At 44.5% G+C, this 18,107-nt stretch overlaps 1 protein-coding gene and 1 long non-coding RNA gene across 2 annotated transcripts in view; one reads left to right on the forward strand and one right to left on the reverse strand.

The window, feature by feature from the left end:
- Positions 1 to 846: 846 nt before the first annotated feature.
- The window catches only part of LOC138744555 (zinc finger protein 16-like), a 52,018-nt gene continuing 34,757 nt past the window's right edge, over positions 847 to 18,107 (reverse strand). The window contains exons 2-4 of the mRNA XM_069900918.1: positions 14,603 to 16,168; positions 12,185 to 12,591; positions 847 to 7,772 (exon numbers count right to left, since the gene is read on the reverse strand). Of these exons, the coding sequence (XP_069757019.1) occupies positions 6,216 to 7,616 (1,401 nt within the window). The 5' untranslated portion in view covers positions 7,617 to 7,772; positions 12,185 to 12,591; positions 14,603 to 16,168 and the 3' untranslated portion in view covers positions 847 to 6,215. The remainder of the gene's footprint in view (positions 7,773 to 12,184; positions 12,592 to 14,602; positions 16,169 to 18,107) is intronic.
- LOC138744563 (uncharacterized) lies at positions 11,845 to 16,223 on the forward strand. The gene is made up of 2 exons (XR_011345625.1): positions 11,845 to 12,541; positions 15,955 to 16,223. It is a non-coding gene; the product is annotated as an uncharacterized lncRNA (long non-coding RNA).

Genomic DNA, 18,107 nt, shown 5'->3' on the forward strand with positions numbered 1-18,107 from the left:
GGCACACCAGCAAACGGGGAGGGGGGGTGGCTCTCTGAATAGAGAGGGAAAGGGGTGGAGAGCTGGAGGAAAGATTGATTAGGAAGAGAGCCTGTTCTATAAAAGAAAATAATCTCAGGGTGGTATGTGATGACATGTATGCACATTAACAATAAATTTTAACTGTTTAGCTTAATCAGATTCCAGAATTTGCAGTCTCCTGTGTCACCATTGTAACTCACCGGATATACAATTTTAGAACATTTAGATCAGGGGTGTCAAACTCAAATTCACGGAGGGCCAAAATTAAAAACTTGGACTAAGTCGAGGGCCGAACTAAATATTTATTGAAAATTTTCAACAACATCTGCATGTTTTCTCTTCTTTCAACATATGTAATGTTAAACTTTAGGATATAACTTTAGGAGGATAATGTTACAGGTCAGGAGTATGTAGCTCAAGTTCACCCTTTGCTTGACCTGAGGGAAACATATTTGGTCCCTGTGGAGATGTAGTCAGCATTCACAGGCTGTGTCCATTTTGGCCTGCATCAGGACTCAGCATTTCCTGCTCACTCCTCAGGCTCTAGGCCTCTATTCACCCTCGACCCACTATCCCTCTACCTGACCAGTCCTTTACCCAACCTCTACTCACCCCTCACTCCACTCGCTCTGCCTCTACCCACCCCAACCAATACACGCCCCTCTACTGCCTCCCCTCAACCTGTTCCTCGCTCTACCGTCTCTCACCCTCTAATCACCCCTCCTACTCGCCCTGCCCCTCCCCTTTTACCTCTTCCCTATCCACCCCTCCTTCTACTCATCCCTCCCTCTAACTGCCCCTCGCACCACCATAACTTCCCCTGCCCATTACTCCTCACCTACACCCTCTGCCCACCCCTGCTTACCCACCCACTCAGGCCCAGCGCGCTGCTGATCAGCCTTTGCGGAACAGCGGGGGCCGTGCGCAGCCTGCCATGTCCGTCGCGCTGACAGGAAATCACAGGCGCTCGCCAATCCACCGCACCGCTCGACAGGTGGGAGAAGTGACTGGTTGTGCGGGGAGCCTTCCAACTGGCTTGCCGGCTGATGACATCGACAGACTTCTCGTGTTACAATTTTGTTTTCCCCATTCTCAAAGTTTGCACGGTCAACCTGTAACACTCTTGCTCCCTCCGCGTCCCGTGGATCTGATGCCCGGGTGTTGTTAGGATTCCCAGCAGAAGGTTTGTGGAACTTTACCATTCTGGATTCCTTTCTGAGAATATTCTGGCCATCTTTTAAGGGGGGTGGTTTTAGGGGGGTGGGGATAGTTAGGGGGTGGGGAAGGATGTGCAATGAAGGGGGAGGATGGTTGGGGTGACATTACCAAAAAACAGAATCGGCTCTCGCTGCAGGGCGGGCCACCTCTAATACATTTTTGAAATGATCTTGCGGGCCAAATATAATTATATCGCGGCCCAAATTTGGCCCGCGGGCCAGAGTTTGACATGTGTGATTTCGATAAACAGCACAGTAAAAGGCCCACCCAATTAACCTACAACCCGTGCCACCCAATTAACCTACAACCCCCAGTACATTTAGAACGGTGGGAGGAAACTGGAGCCCCCAGGGAAAACACACGCAGACATGGGGAAAACATACAAACTCTTCACAGACAGCGTAGGATTCTAACCCAGGTTCTGATTGCTGCCACTGTAAAGGTGTTGCACTGCGCCAACCGTGAAAGCAGGGAGTTTGTTGTGAATATATTAATAGAATGAGAGACTACAGTATGCACTGTGAAAAATGGAAGTTATTCAGCATTACTTATTTGTTTACACAATTCACACAAATTAAAATTGTAACATTCTGCTCTTTTCCCTCTCCATTTATTTTGGTTCCCATGCTGCCTGAGAGCTAAAAATTAATCTACGTATGATGCATTGTTTTACAGAGTTTTTAACTCTGTGCATGATTGGTAGGCAAAGGGCTTGGATCAGGCAGAATTTGTTGAGTGTGCCCAGAAAGACTTTCTCAAGCAATATGTAGATTACCCAACCAGAATGGGGGCAGACAATTGGGAAATGAGGCAGGGCAAGTGACTTTAGTGTCAGTATGGGATCCCTTTGGGACCAGTGACCATAATTCTACTTGTTTTGAAATACTTATGGAAAATATAGCAGCAAGGCAAATTTTGGTGACTTTACACAGGATTTTGCAAAGACTAATTGGAAGAGACTGCAGGTACAAAGAAGCATAGGAAGTGAGAGATATTTTAAAATGAGATAGAGTTCAGGTACACCACAGAGTGAAGGGCAAACTTGGCAAGATAGGGGAACTTTGGATGACAAGAGCAATATAGAGGCTTTAGTCAAGAAAAAGGAGGCATAACAGCTTACCAAAACTTGATAAGTGTAGGGGATGTTGGAGTACAGAAGAGACAAATCAAAAAGGCAAAGAAAGGATATCAGATAGCTATGGCAGATAAAATTATTGGAGAATCAGAGACTAATGGCACAGAATAGAACCTTCAGCCCAACTCGTCTATGCTAATCAAGTTGGCATTTGTTTGCCGGTGTCTGCTCCATATCCTTCTAAACCTTACTGCTCATATATCTATCCAATTAACAAAAAAATGGCAGCGCTGTCACTGGTGCAGACCCAAGAGAGTGGATGCACAGTACTGCTCCAAGAGGTAAAGCTACTCGTCCTAATGCTGATAGCTTTGTACAGTCTTTAAATGACCTGTTAAAGGAGTCGACGGTGCTTGTAAATAAAATCCTGCAACCATTCCCAGGACGGTGGTGTCTGTGCTCAGCCCCAGCTACAAGGGGTTGCAGACTCCAGGGAGTAGCAGACCAGCAAAACACACTAGAAACGGAAAGAACTCTTTCTTCCCCCTTCCCCCCACCCCCGGCCATAGAGAAAGAGAAGCAAAGAATATCCTACTAGGAAGGAGACCATCAAGAGGTCCAGTGGCTGAGGGACCCACATAGGGCATGGGCTGCTGGAGACTGGCTCATGGGAACCAGTTATTGAAACTGGTATTCGAGAGGGTGCTGAGCGCAAGGACTCCCAAAGCACCTCAGGTGCTGATGGTGTTACAGCTTCAGATCTGGAGCTCAGGTTGTTGATGAATTGAACTGTGAGGCTGCAGGAGGACTGGAGGTGAATCTTTGGGCATTCTGGCCCTGAAAATACTTTTTTTTTTGCTTCTCTTTCTCTTACTTAAGGGGCGCCAGGCAATACTAATGGTGTTCCTTTGTCTCCCTCTCGGCAGGCAGAAGGCAATTTTGTGTTATATTATCTGTTCAGTACTATTACATGACAAAAAATATCGTAAAGGTATCCATTTCTACAGATTCCTCTGGTAACTTGTTCCACATATGGATCACACTCAGAGCAAAAAAGGTACCCCGCTCCTCTGCTGAGCCCCCCTCCCGCCAGTATCCTCTTTCTCCTTTGATTAAGCACTTTTGTTTGGCTCCGAGAGCCATTTTTGTAGAGCACCGGCTGGTGGGTCGTGACTCTGTAGGGCAGGTACCATCAGGTACCTCTTAAATCTTTCCCTTCTCTGTTTATACCCGTGGCCTCAAGTTCTAGTATTTTTTCTGCCTTGGGAACAAGACAAGCAGCATTCACTTTATCCATGCCTTTCATGATGTCACATACATGCTGTACAGGTTCCAGGGAATAAAATCACTGCCTCTAACTCAAGTAACATATTGATGAATTGCTTCTGCATTTTTCCAACTTTCTGACATTATATAGCTGGGTGACCAGAACTGCTCTCAGTACTCCATGAGTACAGCTGTTATTGGTCCTCATATGATAACCTTTTAATTCCTGGAATCATCCTTGTGAACCTCCTCTGAACCCTCTCCTACGTCAGCACATCCTTTCTTAAATGAGTCCAAAACTGCTCATAATAATTCAGGTGACACTGTCTATCTAGCCTCTCCCTGTAACCTTAGCCCTCAAGTCCTGGTAACATCTTGGTGAGTCTTTACTGCAAGGACATCATTCCTAAAGCTGGATAAAACCAGACATGCCAAAGTACAAATAGACAACATCCACCTCACTGCCCTCATCAATTCTCTTGGTCACCTCTTCCAAAAAAATCTGATTTGTGAAACGCAATTTTCTTGCTATGCTACTTTCAATCAGTCCCTACCTATCCAAATGCTTGTGAGTCCTGTCTTTCAATTTCACTGCACCAGCTTTCCCACTACTGATGTCAAACTCGCTGTTCTGTTGTTCACCTTCTTGTCCTTGCTACCTTTCTTAAATCACGGTACACATTTGTCACCCTCCAATTTTCTGGAACTTCATTTGTGGCCAAAGATGATGCAAATATCTGTCTAATTTTGTCTCCAACTTCCCACAAGGTCCAAGGAGGAACTCGATCAACACCTCATCTCTGGTACAGACAGTCCCTGTGTTAAATATGAGTTCCATTACCTAGGTCTGTCTTTCACCCGAATTTGTATTTAAGTCAAAACCAGTACATTCAGTCCTTATTTAGTGTCAGTTAATCAAATGTTATCCTAGTATATATTTTTACCTTTAGATGCATATAAAACACTTCAATACATCAAAACATCTTAAATGTAATAATACAGTACATAACAATACAGTACTGTACGCAAAAATAAAAGTAACTACATACGGTCATAAGATTATGATTAAAAGTTAACACTTACAGAAGATGATGGAGAGATGGCTACAGTACAGGTACTTTCAATTTCAAATTCCAAATTTCATGCCCGGCTCCTTCCCTCCCTCCCTGCACCCTCTCCTTCCCTCTCTCCCCCTCCCTCCCTCTCCCACCATTTTGTGGGTCCAAACGGCAGCCCCACGCTGAGGCATGACGGTACTGGAGGTGTTGAGATGGTGCATACTGCTTCTTCTCCCCCACCCCTTCGCCTGCCCGCTGCTTTTCCCAGGCCGCGTGTGGAATATCCTGACAGTGGATGTGCATCACTGGCCACCTGACAATCAACGGGGCAGTGAGCCGATTGAAAGTGAGCTCTGCTTGAACTGGAAGTAGACATCATTCTCCTTCTGGCCAGCTTGTCGGTTCGTAGCTACAGGTTGTTCATAAATCGGATGTTTTCAACCCGAGGACGAGCTGCACTTTGTTCATGATCCAGAATATTACAACTCATTTGCTTCAATTCCTTGGTTTCCATGATCTTCCCCACAGTCAAGTCTCATGAGTAATATTCATTTAAAACTTCTCTCATCTCCTGTGACTCCACAGGACGACAGCAATGTTGATCATTAATAGAACCAATTCTCTCCTTAATTCCCTTTTAATATACCAATAGAATCTCTTTGGAGCTTCCTTTATGCTGCTTGCCAGCTGAACCTCATATTCTCCTTTTGCCATTCCAATTTCTCTCAAGCTCACTCATATACCCACCAAAGCATTCACTAAATCTGACATCAATCTCCTTCTTTTTTCATGACTGTCGTTAACTAGGGTGCCCCGAACTTGCCAACTCTCCCATTGAAGAAGTGCTGTCCCTGACCCCTTGCCATCTCACATTTAAAAGCCTCCCATTTATCAGTCGTCCCCTTACCTGCAAACACCCTCTTCTAGTTGACCTCTACAAGTTCACGGCTGAAGCCTCCAAAAATGGCCTTGGCCCAATTTAGGACTTTAAGTTGTTGACCATCTAACTACTTTATAACTAACAGAACTATGGTCACTGGTCCCAAAGTGGCTCCCAATATCAGTTCAATCACTTGACCTTAGGTCTACTGTCACACCCTCTCTGGTAAGACAACCATTAAAACAGTTAAGAAGTTTTCTTGACACATTTAACAAATTCTACCCTATCCAAAAACTTTGTGTTGCGTGACCCCATCAAAAATAAAGATAAAATAAACTTCCTGTAAAATCACCCTATTATTTTTATAGCTATCTCCCTCTGCTTGTGCTTCTATATTCCCTCTGGCTATTCGGTGGGGGGGGGTGGGGGGAACTATATTACAAACTTATCAAATTAATCACCCCCTTTTTATTTATTTTATTAGCTGGATCACTGGACGATCCCCAAAGAAAATCCTCTCTAATCACTGTTGTAATGTCCTATCACCAAAACTACAACTCTTTACCTCCCTCAAACAAAGACCCAGTGTGAACTTGCTGATGTTTGGGCTGGTTGGATGACTGGATGAATCTCTCCCCAGAGCAGTGTAAAACTGCTGGCAAATCAGATGGCAGGAAGGCTGACAGAGTCCCTTCCCTCACTGGGAGCAGGGGAAGGGTCGTTCCCGGGAGTGGACAATCTGGTGTTGCTGCAGGTGTGAGGATTGAGTGAAGCCCTTGCCACATTCAGAACAAGTGAATGGCCTCTCCCCAGTGTGAATCCTCTGATGTCGACGCAGGTTTGAGGACTGAGAGAACCCCTTCCCACACTCAGAGCAAGAAAATGGCCTCTCCCCGGTGTGAAACATCTGGTGTTGTCGAAGGTGTGAGGATAGAGTGAATCCCTTCCCACAGTCAGAGCAGATGAACAGCATCTCTCTAGTGTGAAGCCGCTGGTGTTTCAGCAGGTAGGAGGACTGAGAGAATCCCTTCCCACACTGGGAACAGGTGAATGGTCTCTCTCCACTGTGAATTTGCTGATGTCGCTGCAAACTAGAGGACCGAGAAAACTCCTTTCCACACTTGGAGCAGGTGAACGGTTTCACCCCAGTGTGGATTCTCTGATGAACTCGCAGGCTGGAGAACTGAGTGAATTCCTTCCCACACTCAGAACAAGTGAATGGTTTCTCTCCAGTGTGAACGGTCTGGTGTTTCAGAAGACCAGAGGACTGAGTGTACCCTTTTCCACACTGGGAGCAGGTGAATGGTCTCTCCCCTCTGTGAAACATCTGATGTTGTCTCAGGTTTGAGGACCGAGCGAATCGCTTTCCACACTCAGAGCAGATGAATGGCCTCTCCCCAGTGTGAATTGTCTGGTGTTTTAGCAAACGGGTGAACAAAGTGAATCCCTTCCCACATTCGGAACAGATGAAGGGACTTTCTGAACTGTGAACAGTTTGGTGTTGCCGCAGTTGTGAGGACCGAGCAAATCCCTTCCCACATTGGGTGCAGGTGAATGGTCTCTCCCCGGTGTGAAGTCTCTGGTGTGCCCGCAGGCTGGCAGACTGAGTGAATCCCTTCCCACACTGGGAGCACGTGAACGGCCTCTCTGACGTGTGGACGGTCTGGTGTTTCAGCAGGCTAGAAGACCAAATGAATCCTTTCCCACACTCGGTGCAGGTGAAAGGTTTCTCTCCACTGTGAATTCTCTGGTGTTGCCGCAGGTGTGAGGACTGAGTGAATCCCTTCCCACACTCGGAACAGATAAACGGTCTCTCTCCAGTGTTAGCACATCCGTGCTTCTTCAGGCCTGAAGATGTTTGAAAGCCCTTCCCACAGTCAGAACTTGTGACTGGGCTCTCTGTAGTGTGAACACACTGGTGTTGCAGCAGGATGTCAGAGCTGTCAAATTCCTTCCCACACATCGAACAGGTGAACGACCTTTCCCCAGAGTGAGCACAGCGATGAGCTTTTAGCAAGTCTGGATAAAGCCCTGCCTCACCGCACGCATTACATCGGAATTGTCTCTCTCCAGGACAAATGCTCAGGTGACCCTCCATGTGGACCAATTGGTTGAAGCGCAGTCCACACTCCAAATGGCTGTGGAGGTTCTTTGCACTTTGAATCCAGAGACAAGCCTGATGTATCACATCTCCCTATCAGACAACAACTGTTTGTCTGCAGCTTCCTGCCTGAAAGTGCTCAGCTTTGACACCCTGTGAAGTGAATATAGTGAATTTTAGTGGAAGCAAGATTTTTACTGCAACCAGTGTTCCATGATGACACCTATCTCAGAAGGATAGAAAACAACACCACAAACAGGAAGTGATACAAACTGGGAAGATCATCATGGACATCAAGAATACATGGAAATATAACAAAACTGTCAATTCTAAACTGAAGTATGGCACAAAAGAAATGTTGGGAAATGCTGGGATTGTTGCCCAGAATGCTTCATGCTTAAAAAAATTCCTCTGATCAGTGAGGAGGAAAATACACACACATGTTAGAACAGGAGCTGGCAGATGTTTGCACGACACCACAAGACATCGGGCAACAAGTCCCTGCTGCCAGTGATCAGGAGAATTGTCAATCAAAGCTTGCGCCCATTTCCTGCCCTACCCCAGCACTGACAGAACTGACCACCCCAATCTCCCTCTTCCAGGTGTTGGGGTCAGAGGGGCCTTTGGATTTACAGACGAGGAGAGAAGTGAGCATGCAGCCATGTCACTGGACATGGCTCACCTCTGTGATGCCCCAAGCAATGAGAGAACAGCTGCCCTCTCCACCAGGATGGTGACAGCAACTCGACCAGCGCCCTTCTCCTTCAAAGGCCATGGCTAACCCTCTGTTCAATTTCCCCAATTTCTTGCACTCCTCTCATATCCAGAAATACATCCACTAGTTGCTGTTTTGACCTGCCCAAATATCTTTTAATTGTTGCAATTATAACTGCCTCTCCCACTTCCCCTGGCAATTTGCTCCACCCATCACCTGTGAGCAAAAGGTGCTTCACTGGTCCCTTTTAAATAAGCAAAGAAAATGGAATGAAGCAAGATGATAGAAAAGCTACGAGACACAAGTTTACATGCCCCAACTGAGTAGCACTGGAGGTGGAGGATGGCATTGGTGGATACTATTGTGGGTCGAGGTGGAGCAGTGGGAGATGATGATTTGAGTGTTTATTAGACAAATTACAAATAATGAAATTAGCTCAATATGCTTACAAAAAGATAATGAATTGTTAAATATCCACAGTGCAAAAAATATTTAACAATTCAGTAGTGATAAATATTATCCCCTTGTTTAAAAAAGGTAATAGGTGAAGCTTGGGAAGTATAGACAAGTCAGTCTTATGTTGGTGATGAGCAAATCCTTTGAGGAGGGTTCTTGCGCCCAGGATTTACAAGCATTTAGAGAAGTATTGGCTTCTTAAGGGCAGTCAGCATGGCTTTGTAAGGGGCAAGTCTTACCTCAGGGTCTAATTAGTTTTTTGAGGAAGTAACAAAAGAAATTGATGAAGGTAGGGTAGTAAGCATGGTGTATGTTGATTTTAGTAAGGCATTTGAAAATGTCTTTACCCCAGGGTAAACTTGTTCAGAAAGTCATGAGGCATGGGATCCATGGAACCTTGGATGTGTGGATTCAGAATTAGCTTGCCTGCAGAAAATAGATGGTTGTAGTAGATGGAACAAATTCTGTCTGGAGATCAGTGACTGGGTGGAGTTCTGAAGGGATCTGTTCTGGAACCCCTGCACTTGATTTTTTAAATATAATTGTCTTGGATGAAGAAATAGAGGACGGGCCAGTTAGTTTGCAGATGACACAAAAGTTGGCATTGTTGTAGATAGTACAGGTTGTCATAGGTTACCATAGGATATAAACAGGATACAGAGTTGGGCAGAAAAGAGGCAGATGCCATTCCATCCAGATGCATTTTGGAAGGTAAAAGTTGAGGCAGAGTACATGCTTAATGGTAGGATCCTTAACAGAATGTTAGAACACAAAGTTCCAAATCCATAGTTACACTGGGATCCAAATGTGTAGATCTCTCAAGGTTGTTGCATAGTTAAGAAAGAAGGCTCATGGTATGCTGGTCTTTACTGGTCAGGGAAATGAGTTAAAGAGTCACACGATTACAAGAAAAAGGAATAGAAGCAGACCATTTGGCCCATTGAGTCTGCTCTGTGAAACCTCCCTGGGCTAAACTGTTCTCGCATCTAGTTCCAAATTCCACGATACCCTGTCTAATTAGATACCTACCAATTTCCCCTTTAAGTTCCCCCAATAATTCTGTCTCCACAGCTGCATGTGGCAACAAATTCCAGAAATCCACTACCCTCTGGCTAAAGAAATTTCTCCTCATCTCTGTTGTAAATTCATACTTTTTAATTCTAAGACTGTGCCCTCTTGTTCTGGAATCACCCAACAGGGGAAACATCTCACTTACATCTACTTCAATAATTATTTGAAATGCTTCTATGAGATCCCCGCTCATTCTTCTATATTCTAAGGAATAGAGTCCAAGGTCGCTAAGCGTTCCTCACATGTTAGCCTTCTCATTCCTGGAATCATTCTGTACCCTCTCCAACCTTGCTATATCCTTTCTAAGATATGGGGCCCAAAACTGCACAGTTCTCCTAATGAGGTCTCACCAGTGCTCCATGGAGTCTCATCAACACTTCTTTATCCTTATACACAATCCCCTTTGAAATTAATCCCAACATAGCATTCGCCTTCTTTACCACCAATCCAACCTGGCAGTCAACTTTCTGGTTATCCTGCACGAGGACCTCAAAGTCCCTTTGTACTTCTGAGGTTTGAATTTTCTCCCCATCCAAATAATAATCTGACCATTTATTTCCTCGACCAAAATGTACATTTCTGAATACTATATCACATCTGCCATTTCCTCGCCCATTCTTCTAGGCTCTTCAAGTCTCTCTGCAAGCTTTCAATTTCTTCTACACTTCGTACTCTACCACCTATTTTGGTGTCATCTGCAAACTCTGCCACAAAACCATTTAATCCACAATCTATATCATCAATATACATTGTAAAAAGAAGCGGCCCCAACACCGACCTCTGAGGAACACCAACCAACCAGAATAGGATCCCTTTATTCCCACCCTTTGCTTCCTGCCTATCAGCGAATGGCAGGATCTGTTCTTCTTCCAGTAATTCCATGTGCTGTCATATGAACCGATTTCCTTTCATGTTTCATCTTTTCTTTCCTAATGACTTTGTCTCTCTCTGCAACTTTCCCAGTCCTCTTTTCCAGTAACTTTTACCCTCCCTTTTGCTTTAACTTCTCGTTAGCCACATCTGCATCATTTTACCATTCATAATTTTCCTTTACCTTGGAATACATCTATCCTGTGCTTTCTTTATTTCTTGTAGAAATATCAACCAATTCTGTTCTGCTGTCCCCCCATCTAGCTTACTTTTCCAGTCAACTTTGGTCATTTCCTCTCTCATACCTCTGTAATTCCCTTTGTTCCACTGAAATATTGACACACCTGATATCATTTTTCCCCTTTCAAACTGGAAGCTGAACTCTTCAGCTTCTTTTCTTTTGTGGAGCCCTTCCTAATCACCTCAGGTTCATTACACATCACGCAATCCAAAACTGCCAATTTTCTGGTGGGCTGATTGACTAGCTGCTTCAAAAAGTTATCCTTTAGGCATTCTATAAACTCGTGAGGTAATGTTGCAGGTCTATAAAATCTGGTGAGATCACACTTGGAATACTGTGTTCAGTCCTGGTCACATCATTACAAGAAAGATGAAGTTTTTGAGGGGGTGCAGAGGAAATTCACCAAGATGTTGTCTGGATTGGAGAAGGCATCTTATGGGTCAAGGTTAATAGAGCAACGACTTTTCTCTTTGGAGTGAAGAAGGATGAGAGGTGACTTAATAAAGATCTACAATATTATGAGAGGCATAGACAGGATGGACAGCCAGTGCCTTTGTTCCAGGTCAAACGTACCAAACACCAAAGGACATCAGTACAAGGTGATTGGAGAAAGATTTAGGGGAGATGCCAGAGTCAGGGTAGTTCAGGGAGGGGGGAAAAGAATAAAAATGTTCTTGAACTGTGAGTTGGTGGTCTTTCAGCTTCTATGTCTTCTTACAAGAGAGCACAACATTGTGAGCAGGGTGGTGGGTATCCTTTATGATGTTGGCTGTTTTCTCAAACTGAAAGGCTGCTTCCAGAGACATGGGAAACGCTGGGTGACTTCACACTTTCAGCCAGGGCCAACGTAATGTTCCAAATGACCTCCTGCGTTGTGATCTTTCCAAAGAGTTTATACTGGGACACGGAGGAAAGGGTCTGTTACTGAGATCGCTCGGTGGTGGAAATGCAATGACCTCGAATGACCTGTTTTGCACACTGGTCTCCCTCTGCCTTTACTCGAACGTCCTGCGCATGCGCAGATACCCGCACTCGCCCATCTCCAATAGATGCCAATCAACGTCGCCTGCGTGCCCGACACCCCAGGCCGTAAGCCACGCCCAGATCCGCACGACCGTTTCCATGCCGCCATTACGGCCCCAGAGGGAGTTTTCTCTCCGGTTGCGGTCAGGGGACGGGGGAAGAGAGACTATACCCAGAACACAGACCTACCAGTTTGCGTAGCCACACACCGACAGAAACCTTCCCAAGATGGCCGGCCCGCCTCGCACGTGACTCTGGACTCAGGTGACGTCGGACCAATCAGATGGCAGCCATTGTCTCTCGGCCTCCGTTGTGGGGGGGAGTAAAGCGTCACTGTTTGGCTGAAGTTGATTGGCAGATTGTCCGCCCAATGGGAGCTGCAAGTGAAGGCAAGCCGAGCAGATCGGGGGAATTGACGAAATCTGTGGACATTGGGGTTGAAATAAAAACAGAATGCTGGAGAAGCTCAGCAGGTCAAACAGGGTCCTTTATGCAACAAATGTAAAGATACAGAACCGACGTTTCGGCCTTGAACCCTTCATCAAGGTATGGGAAAATGTCGACAGGCGTCCGAACAATGGGGATGCGACCCGCTCCTGTTAATGAAAGACCCATTAGTTGTCATGTAATAAACAATGCCCTATCACACGGAATCGCTTTTGCCTGCAGATTCGTCATCGGCAGAAATTCCCTGAAACGCCTCGGACTCGGTAGCCCCTTTCAAACTGCACCTCCTGGGACCCCGGTGCGTTTACCAAATCACCAACCCGGCGATTTAAAGGGGAATCCCAACCCCTCAATGATGCGTCATGCACTCACTGGAAGTGCTGCCGATGTTCAGATGTTGGCTGCCAATGACGCACGCATGGCTATTTTCATTTTCAAATCAGCCATGGATGAGACTTAGGTAAGTTTAACTGGGTTCCCTGACTACCTCTGAGGCAAATTGCCTGGTTTACCCCATTGTACATGGCAGTTTGAAAGGGCCTAGAGCAGGGGTGTCAAACTTAAATTCACAGAGGGCCAAAATTAAAAACTTGGACTAAGTCGTGGGCCAAACTAAATATTTATTGAAAATTTTCAACAACACCTGCATGTTTTCTCTTCTTTCAACATATGTAATGTTAAACTTTTTCTTATTAAAATAAATGTTTAATAATAGTTTTGGTTAAACTTTTTCCAGAAGAAGCATTAACAAATGAGAAATAAAATTTTCAATAAATAATATTTCTCTATAGCCTTTAAGCTCCTTTTAAATTTTTTTTCACAAGCCAACAAGTCAAAAAAATAACAACTTGCTTCAATGAAAATCCAATCTTTCAACTATGAACAGTCCAAAGTTAACCAAAGAAATTATTAATCCAAGCTTAGCTTGCTACACTGTGATTTACTCTGATGCACCTGGGTCTAAACCAGATACTTGGCATCTCTTCTTAGATGCAAGTTCATCAAACTCTGGGGTCAGAGTTTGCCTCCCACCTGTCTTGAAAGGTCCTGTTTTCTGTCTTTCGTTTGGCCATTTTTCGTAAGGGGTTTATTACATGTGAGTTCGGCGACAGGTCGCAGATGCTAATGAAAGTAAAGAGAGGAGGTGGGGGCGATTAGCGGGCTGACGGGCCGGCGCCAATGCATTTGCAAAGCATTCTGGGATTTTTAGTATTAGCTGTGCATGCGCTATACTGGCACAGCGGCCAGCGGGCCAGCGCTAATATATATTTGATATGATCTTGCGGGCCAAATATAATTATATCACAGGCCAAATTTGGCCCACGGACTTGAATTTGACATATGTGGCCTGGAGAAAGAGAAGCAATAGAGAATGCCCCCAGAGTCATGAGTGCCCGTAGATCCGCCTTCAGCACACCTGCAGCCACAAAGAGTAAAGTCCAAATCATTGGCAACCTGAGCTTCAGATATGAACCTTCAACATGGTCAGGAACCCTTCAGTGCCTTTGGCTCTCTCGCGCATCTAGGTTCCGATAATTAATACCACTTCAGCCAGTTTTGAGCCAATTTCCAGCAGCCCACAGTCTCCATGAGTCACCTTGAGTCACCAGCAGCCTGTGTGGGTCTTTTTGCCAGGGGCCGGATTAAGCTAGTGCAGGACCTGTAGCATATGTTATAAAGGGGCCCTAAATTTTAAAAATATATACAAATATTAAAACATCATGTAGTTTAAAAGAGAGAAAAAAGGACAAGTAGGATACCAAATGCCAGGGGAAGCTAAATTCAGAGGAGAGAGGTCAACTCAAAGCAATAAATCATTGCAAATGCAGCCTTGTGCATTTTATGAATGGATACAAACTGATGTGGTTGACTTGAGGATATAGGTTCTCCGGCTTTCTAGTGACACGAAGACATCCTGTTGTGGACTATTCTAAACATGGCAGGGTAACCAACTGCATTCTAAAGTTTTTTTTTCAGAATGGTGGAGTGGTGGGCGCACGTGCGCTTTAAGGTGATCAAGCAGCAGGTGGATAAGAGGTGATTGGGTAATTTTTAGTTGCTTCAAATCAAGTGAAGATAATTAGAACAAGACTCATCTAATTAATTTTTTTCATTTGCTAGGACATATATGTTTGACATTTCAGTAATAGTATTACTCACATGTAGGTATCAATTTCAAATGTCAAAAATATCTAACTCCAGTCATTAAATTCCTCTTCAGTAAACTTTGATGAACATGCTGGTCATAACCTTGCATGGAAAACAGAATAGGCTTCCTTTGCTTTCTGAATAGCATAATCAGTTTTTTGCATGTTGCTTGTTTGTAGGTGTATGAACATGCGTGAAATAAAACTTCTGACAGTGCTGAGGTTTTGTTTCATTGAGGAGAAAGTCACTATTAGCATGTTGACATTCCATCACTTCACTTGGTTCTCCAATATTCACGAGCATAATATCCAGATTGTTTTGCCATTCACTAACATTCAAGTGCAAGTTCTTTTCACTTGTTCTTTCGCATTCAGTGAATGCTGGCTGTTATTGTCTGTCTTCAGAGACACTGTATTTCCTGTATTTCCAACTACAGCCATTATAACACCATCACCATGAATATCAAAATATTCTGTCAACTTAACGTGATTTTAATGTCACAAGTTGGTCTCTTCTTTCTTTTTCTTCCTTTGCTTTATGTTTTGCACTTCCAGGAGCATAATGACATTCAATATCTGGCTCTACTGCTCATTGCTGTCTACAGCATACAGCTCCCTTGACATGTAAACGAGCGAAACCAGCCAGCTGATTGAGGCCTGAGGCGTGTTTTCAATGTTCAGCTGAGGCATGTTTCTGTTTTCATTTTCATCTTTGACTTCAGTTATCAAATACCTTCATAGTCATAGTTTTCACCTATGATTTCAATTTCAAATATCTTCATATTAATGCATCATATACGTATCGCGTAGATACCACACTCCCATTAATTACTGTGTTAATAACCCTGATTAAAGATGATAATTGGCTAAAATCACTAACCAAAAGCAGTCATTCATTCATAAAAGTTGAAAGCAGTATAGTCTTATAGTAATAGAGCGAGCGCAGTCCTACAGCATTTAGGACAAGGTCCTTGAAATGTGGGATATGTAGCGTATGCTACTTTTGCTACTACGTTAATTCGGCCCTGAATGGCCCGCTTCCGTGGTCACCATCCCGTGGCTCATCACCTCTGGTTCTCCTTCTCAGATGGTCTCCTCATTTCTGTCTCCAGAAATACATGGACAGCTTACGATATCAGCAATCAGGCCGATCATCTTCCAATTGATGCAGTTAATTTTGGGATTGAATGTCATGTTATGCTAGCAGACATGAATATGGAATGCTCTCCAGTAGGAGAGAATATTCAGATAAGATTCCCAGATTGAGTTATTTAAACAGATCCATCAAATGTCCAGTTGTTGTTCAAATGTCAGTTCAAAAAGACCACCTTTGTCTTAGCTCTTGTTTTTGCCACTGTTTACTAGAAAAGGAAACCTTGGGCTGTTAGAACAACAATGGAAGAAACTTCATTTAATGTCATGGTCAAACACAGATGATGTGAAGTTTGAACAATTCTGGATCGATGTCATCAGCCATTCGGATGCAGCAGATGAACATGCATTATCACCCTGACATCGTCTTTCAGCAAATGCAGCTGTTGACAGAACTTTCTCTCAGGTGAACCTGATCAAAACAAAACTGAGAAACAGAATGCAACAGAATTGCTGGAGGCAATATTAAATATTCATGTGTATATGTCCAGAAACAATTTCTGCTGTAACAGTTTGGAGCCAACACCATTTTACATCAGATATATTCAAACGTTATGAAAATAATGAACATAACAACTTAGATTTCTTGATTTTTCTTGCCTTGTAAAGACTTGTATATCCATAGTTATTAGACGCAGGATTTTTTTGTCAATTTGTCTGCATGTAATGCAGGACTGTAGAGAATCTTCCATAATGAACTGAATCTTAAAATTTCAATTTTGGGCTATTTTTAGCTAGATTTTGTCACTGGTTATACTATAAAAATTTTTGGACATCTGACAAAACTGAGGGGGATTTGAAGCACATTCAGAGGCAGCATTGCTGCAGGGAAATAGCCCATCAGTCGTTTGGGTCAGCATCCATTTTCCTCATGGAAGTGGCAGGGAGACGGAAAGCCTAAAATGGAGGGGAAGGCGGGAAGGTAATGCCAGCCACTCGGCCCAGTTTGTCTGCACCGACCCGGTCTGACCTGCCTGCGCCAACCATATTGCCCACCTGAGCTCGCCCAGTTTCCTTTCGTTGGAGCCCATTTGTTTTCCATTATGGAATTGAGGGGAGAAGGTCAAGAAATTGGAGAAAGGTTTGTGAGAAAATCAAGTATAGGAGCATGTAGAGGGCAGATGGTAGCAGTGGAATTGGATTGGACTGGAACAGTGGTGTCAAACGGGTTGGTGTCTTCTGGTGCGGTGACTCATGGTGTCACCCCCCACCCCCCATGGACCTCTTCCCTTACTAGATCATACAGAATCATTAGTTAAGTTTTTTGTACTAATGTTACTCGAAAATCTTAATTTCTGTATATCACTGAATGTAACGGCGAAAGTAGGGAGTTAAACAACCAGCAAAATTAAAATTAGACTGTGGCGTGCATCGAGGTTATAGCTCAGAAATAAAACATACACAACAAGGATGCATTTGACAGTGATTTAATGATCTGGCAGCTCTTTACATAGTCAGGCAGACTCAGGCTGCCATGAGATCGATGGGCATAATCTGTGCTAATTTGTGGGATCGGCCTGTTTTGCAGCCCTGGGCGCCGATTGGCCCTCTTGTGATCCGTCACTGGCGATTGTCTGGCAGAGCCCGTTTTGCAGCGGCCTATGCGAACAGGTGCGGATGCCTTGTGCAGCCCGCTCGATTGCTGTGTTCGAACACCACTTTCTGTGTTGGGCTGCGGGCTGCGAAACACCACCGCCCAAGAACCGGCGATTGCAGAGGTATTACTACCTTTGGAAGGCCTGCCCCTGCGGCGAGGGATTGGGAGTGTAATTGGTTGACTGCTGTCGAAATGTGTCAGTTTGAGTCGGTCAATCGTGAAAGTCTCTTCCCTGCCACCAATGGCCAGAACACAGGTGGACCCATTATGTCGGAGGATGTGATATGGCCCCACAAATGGTCAGTGAGTGCCGCACCTCATGAAAATATATTTACAATTGCTTTGTGTAGTGTTGGGGCAAGCATTCCCAAGCGTTCACACGGTCTGACTAGGGTGACATCTCGTGCATCTTATGGGGTATGAGCCAAGAATTTGCCTGGGATGACTAAGGGCATGCCATACACCATCTCGGCTGCAGATGTATTGAAATCTTCTTTGGGTGCAGTTCAAATCCCCAAGAGGACCCGTGCAGTTCATCTGTCCAGTTGGGCCTTGGGAGTCTGGCCATGAAGGCTGATTTGAGGTACATCTCCACCATTCCATTGGCTTGTGGGTAATATGCTGTTGTCTGGTGGTGTTGGGTTCTCAAAATATTGCTACTTAGATTGGAGGTAAATTGGGCTCCTCTATTGGAGGTGAGATGTTCTGGGACCCCAAAGCGTGCTGCCCAGTTGTTTAGCAGGGCCCTAGGACACATCTCGGTGGATAC

This window comes from Narcine bancroftii, chromosome 10 (genome assembly GCF_036971445.1).
Source record: "Narcine bancroftii isolate sNarBan1 chromosome 10, sNarBan1.hap1, whole genome shotgun sequence".
Lineage (NCBI taxonomy): Eukaryota > Metazoa > Chordata > Chondrichthyes > Torpediniformes > Narcinidae > Narcine > Narcine bancroftii.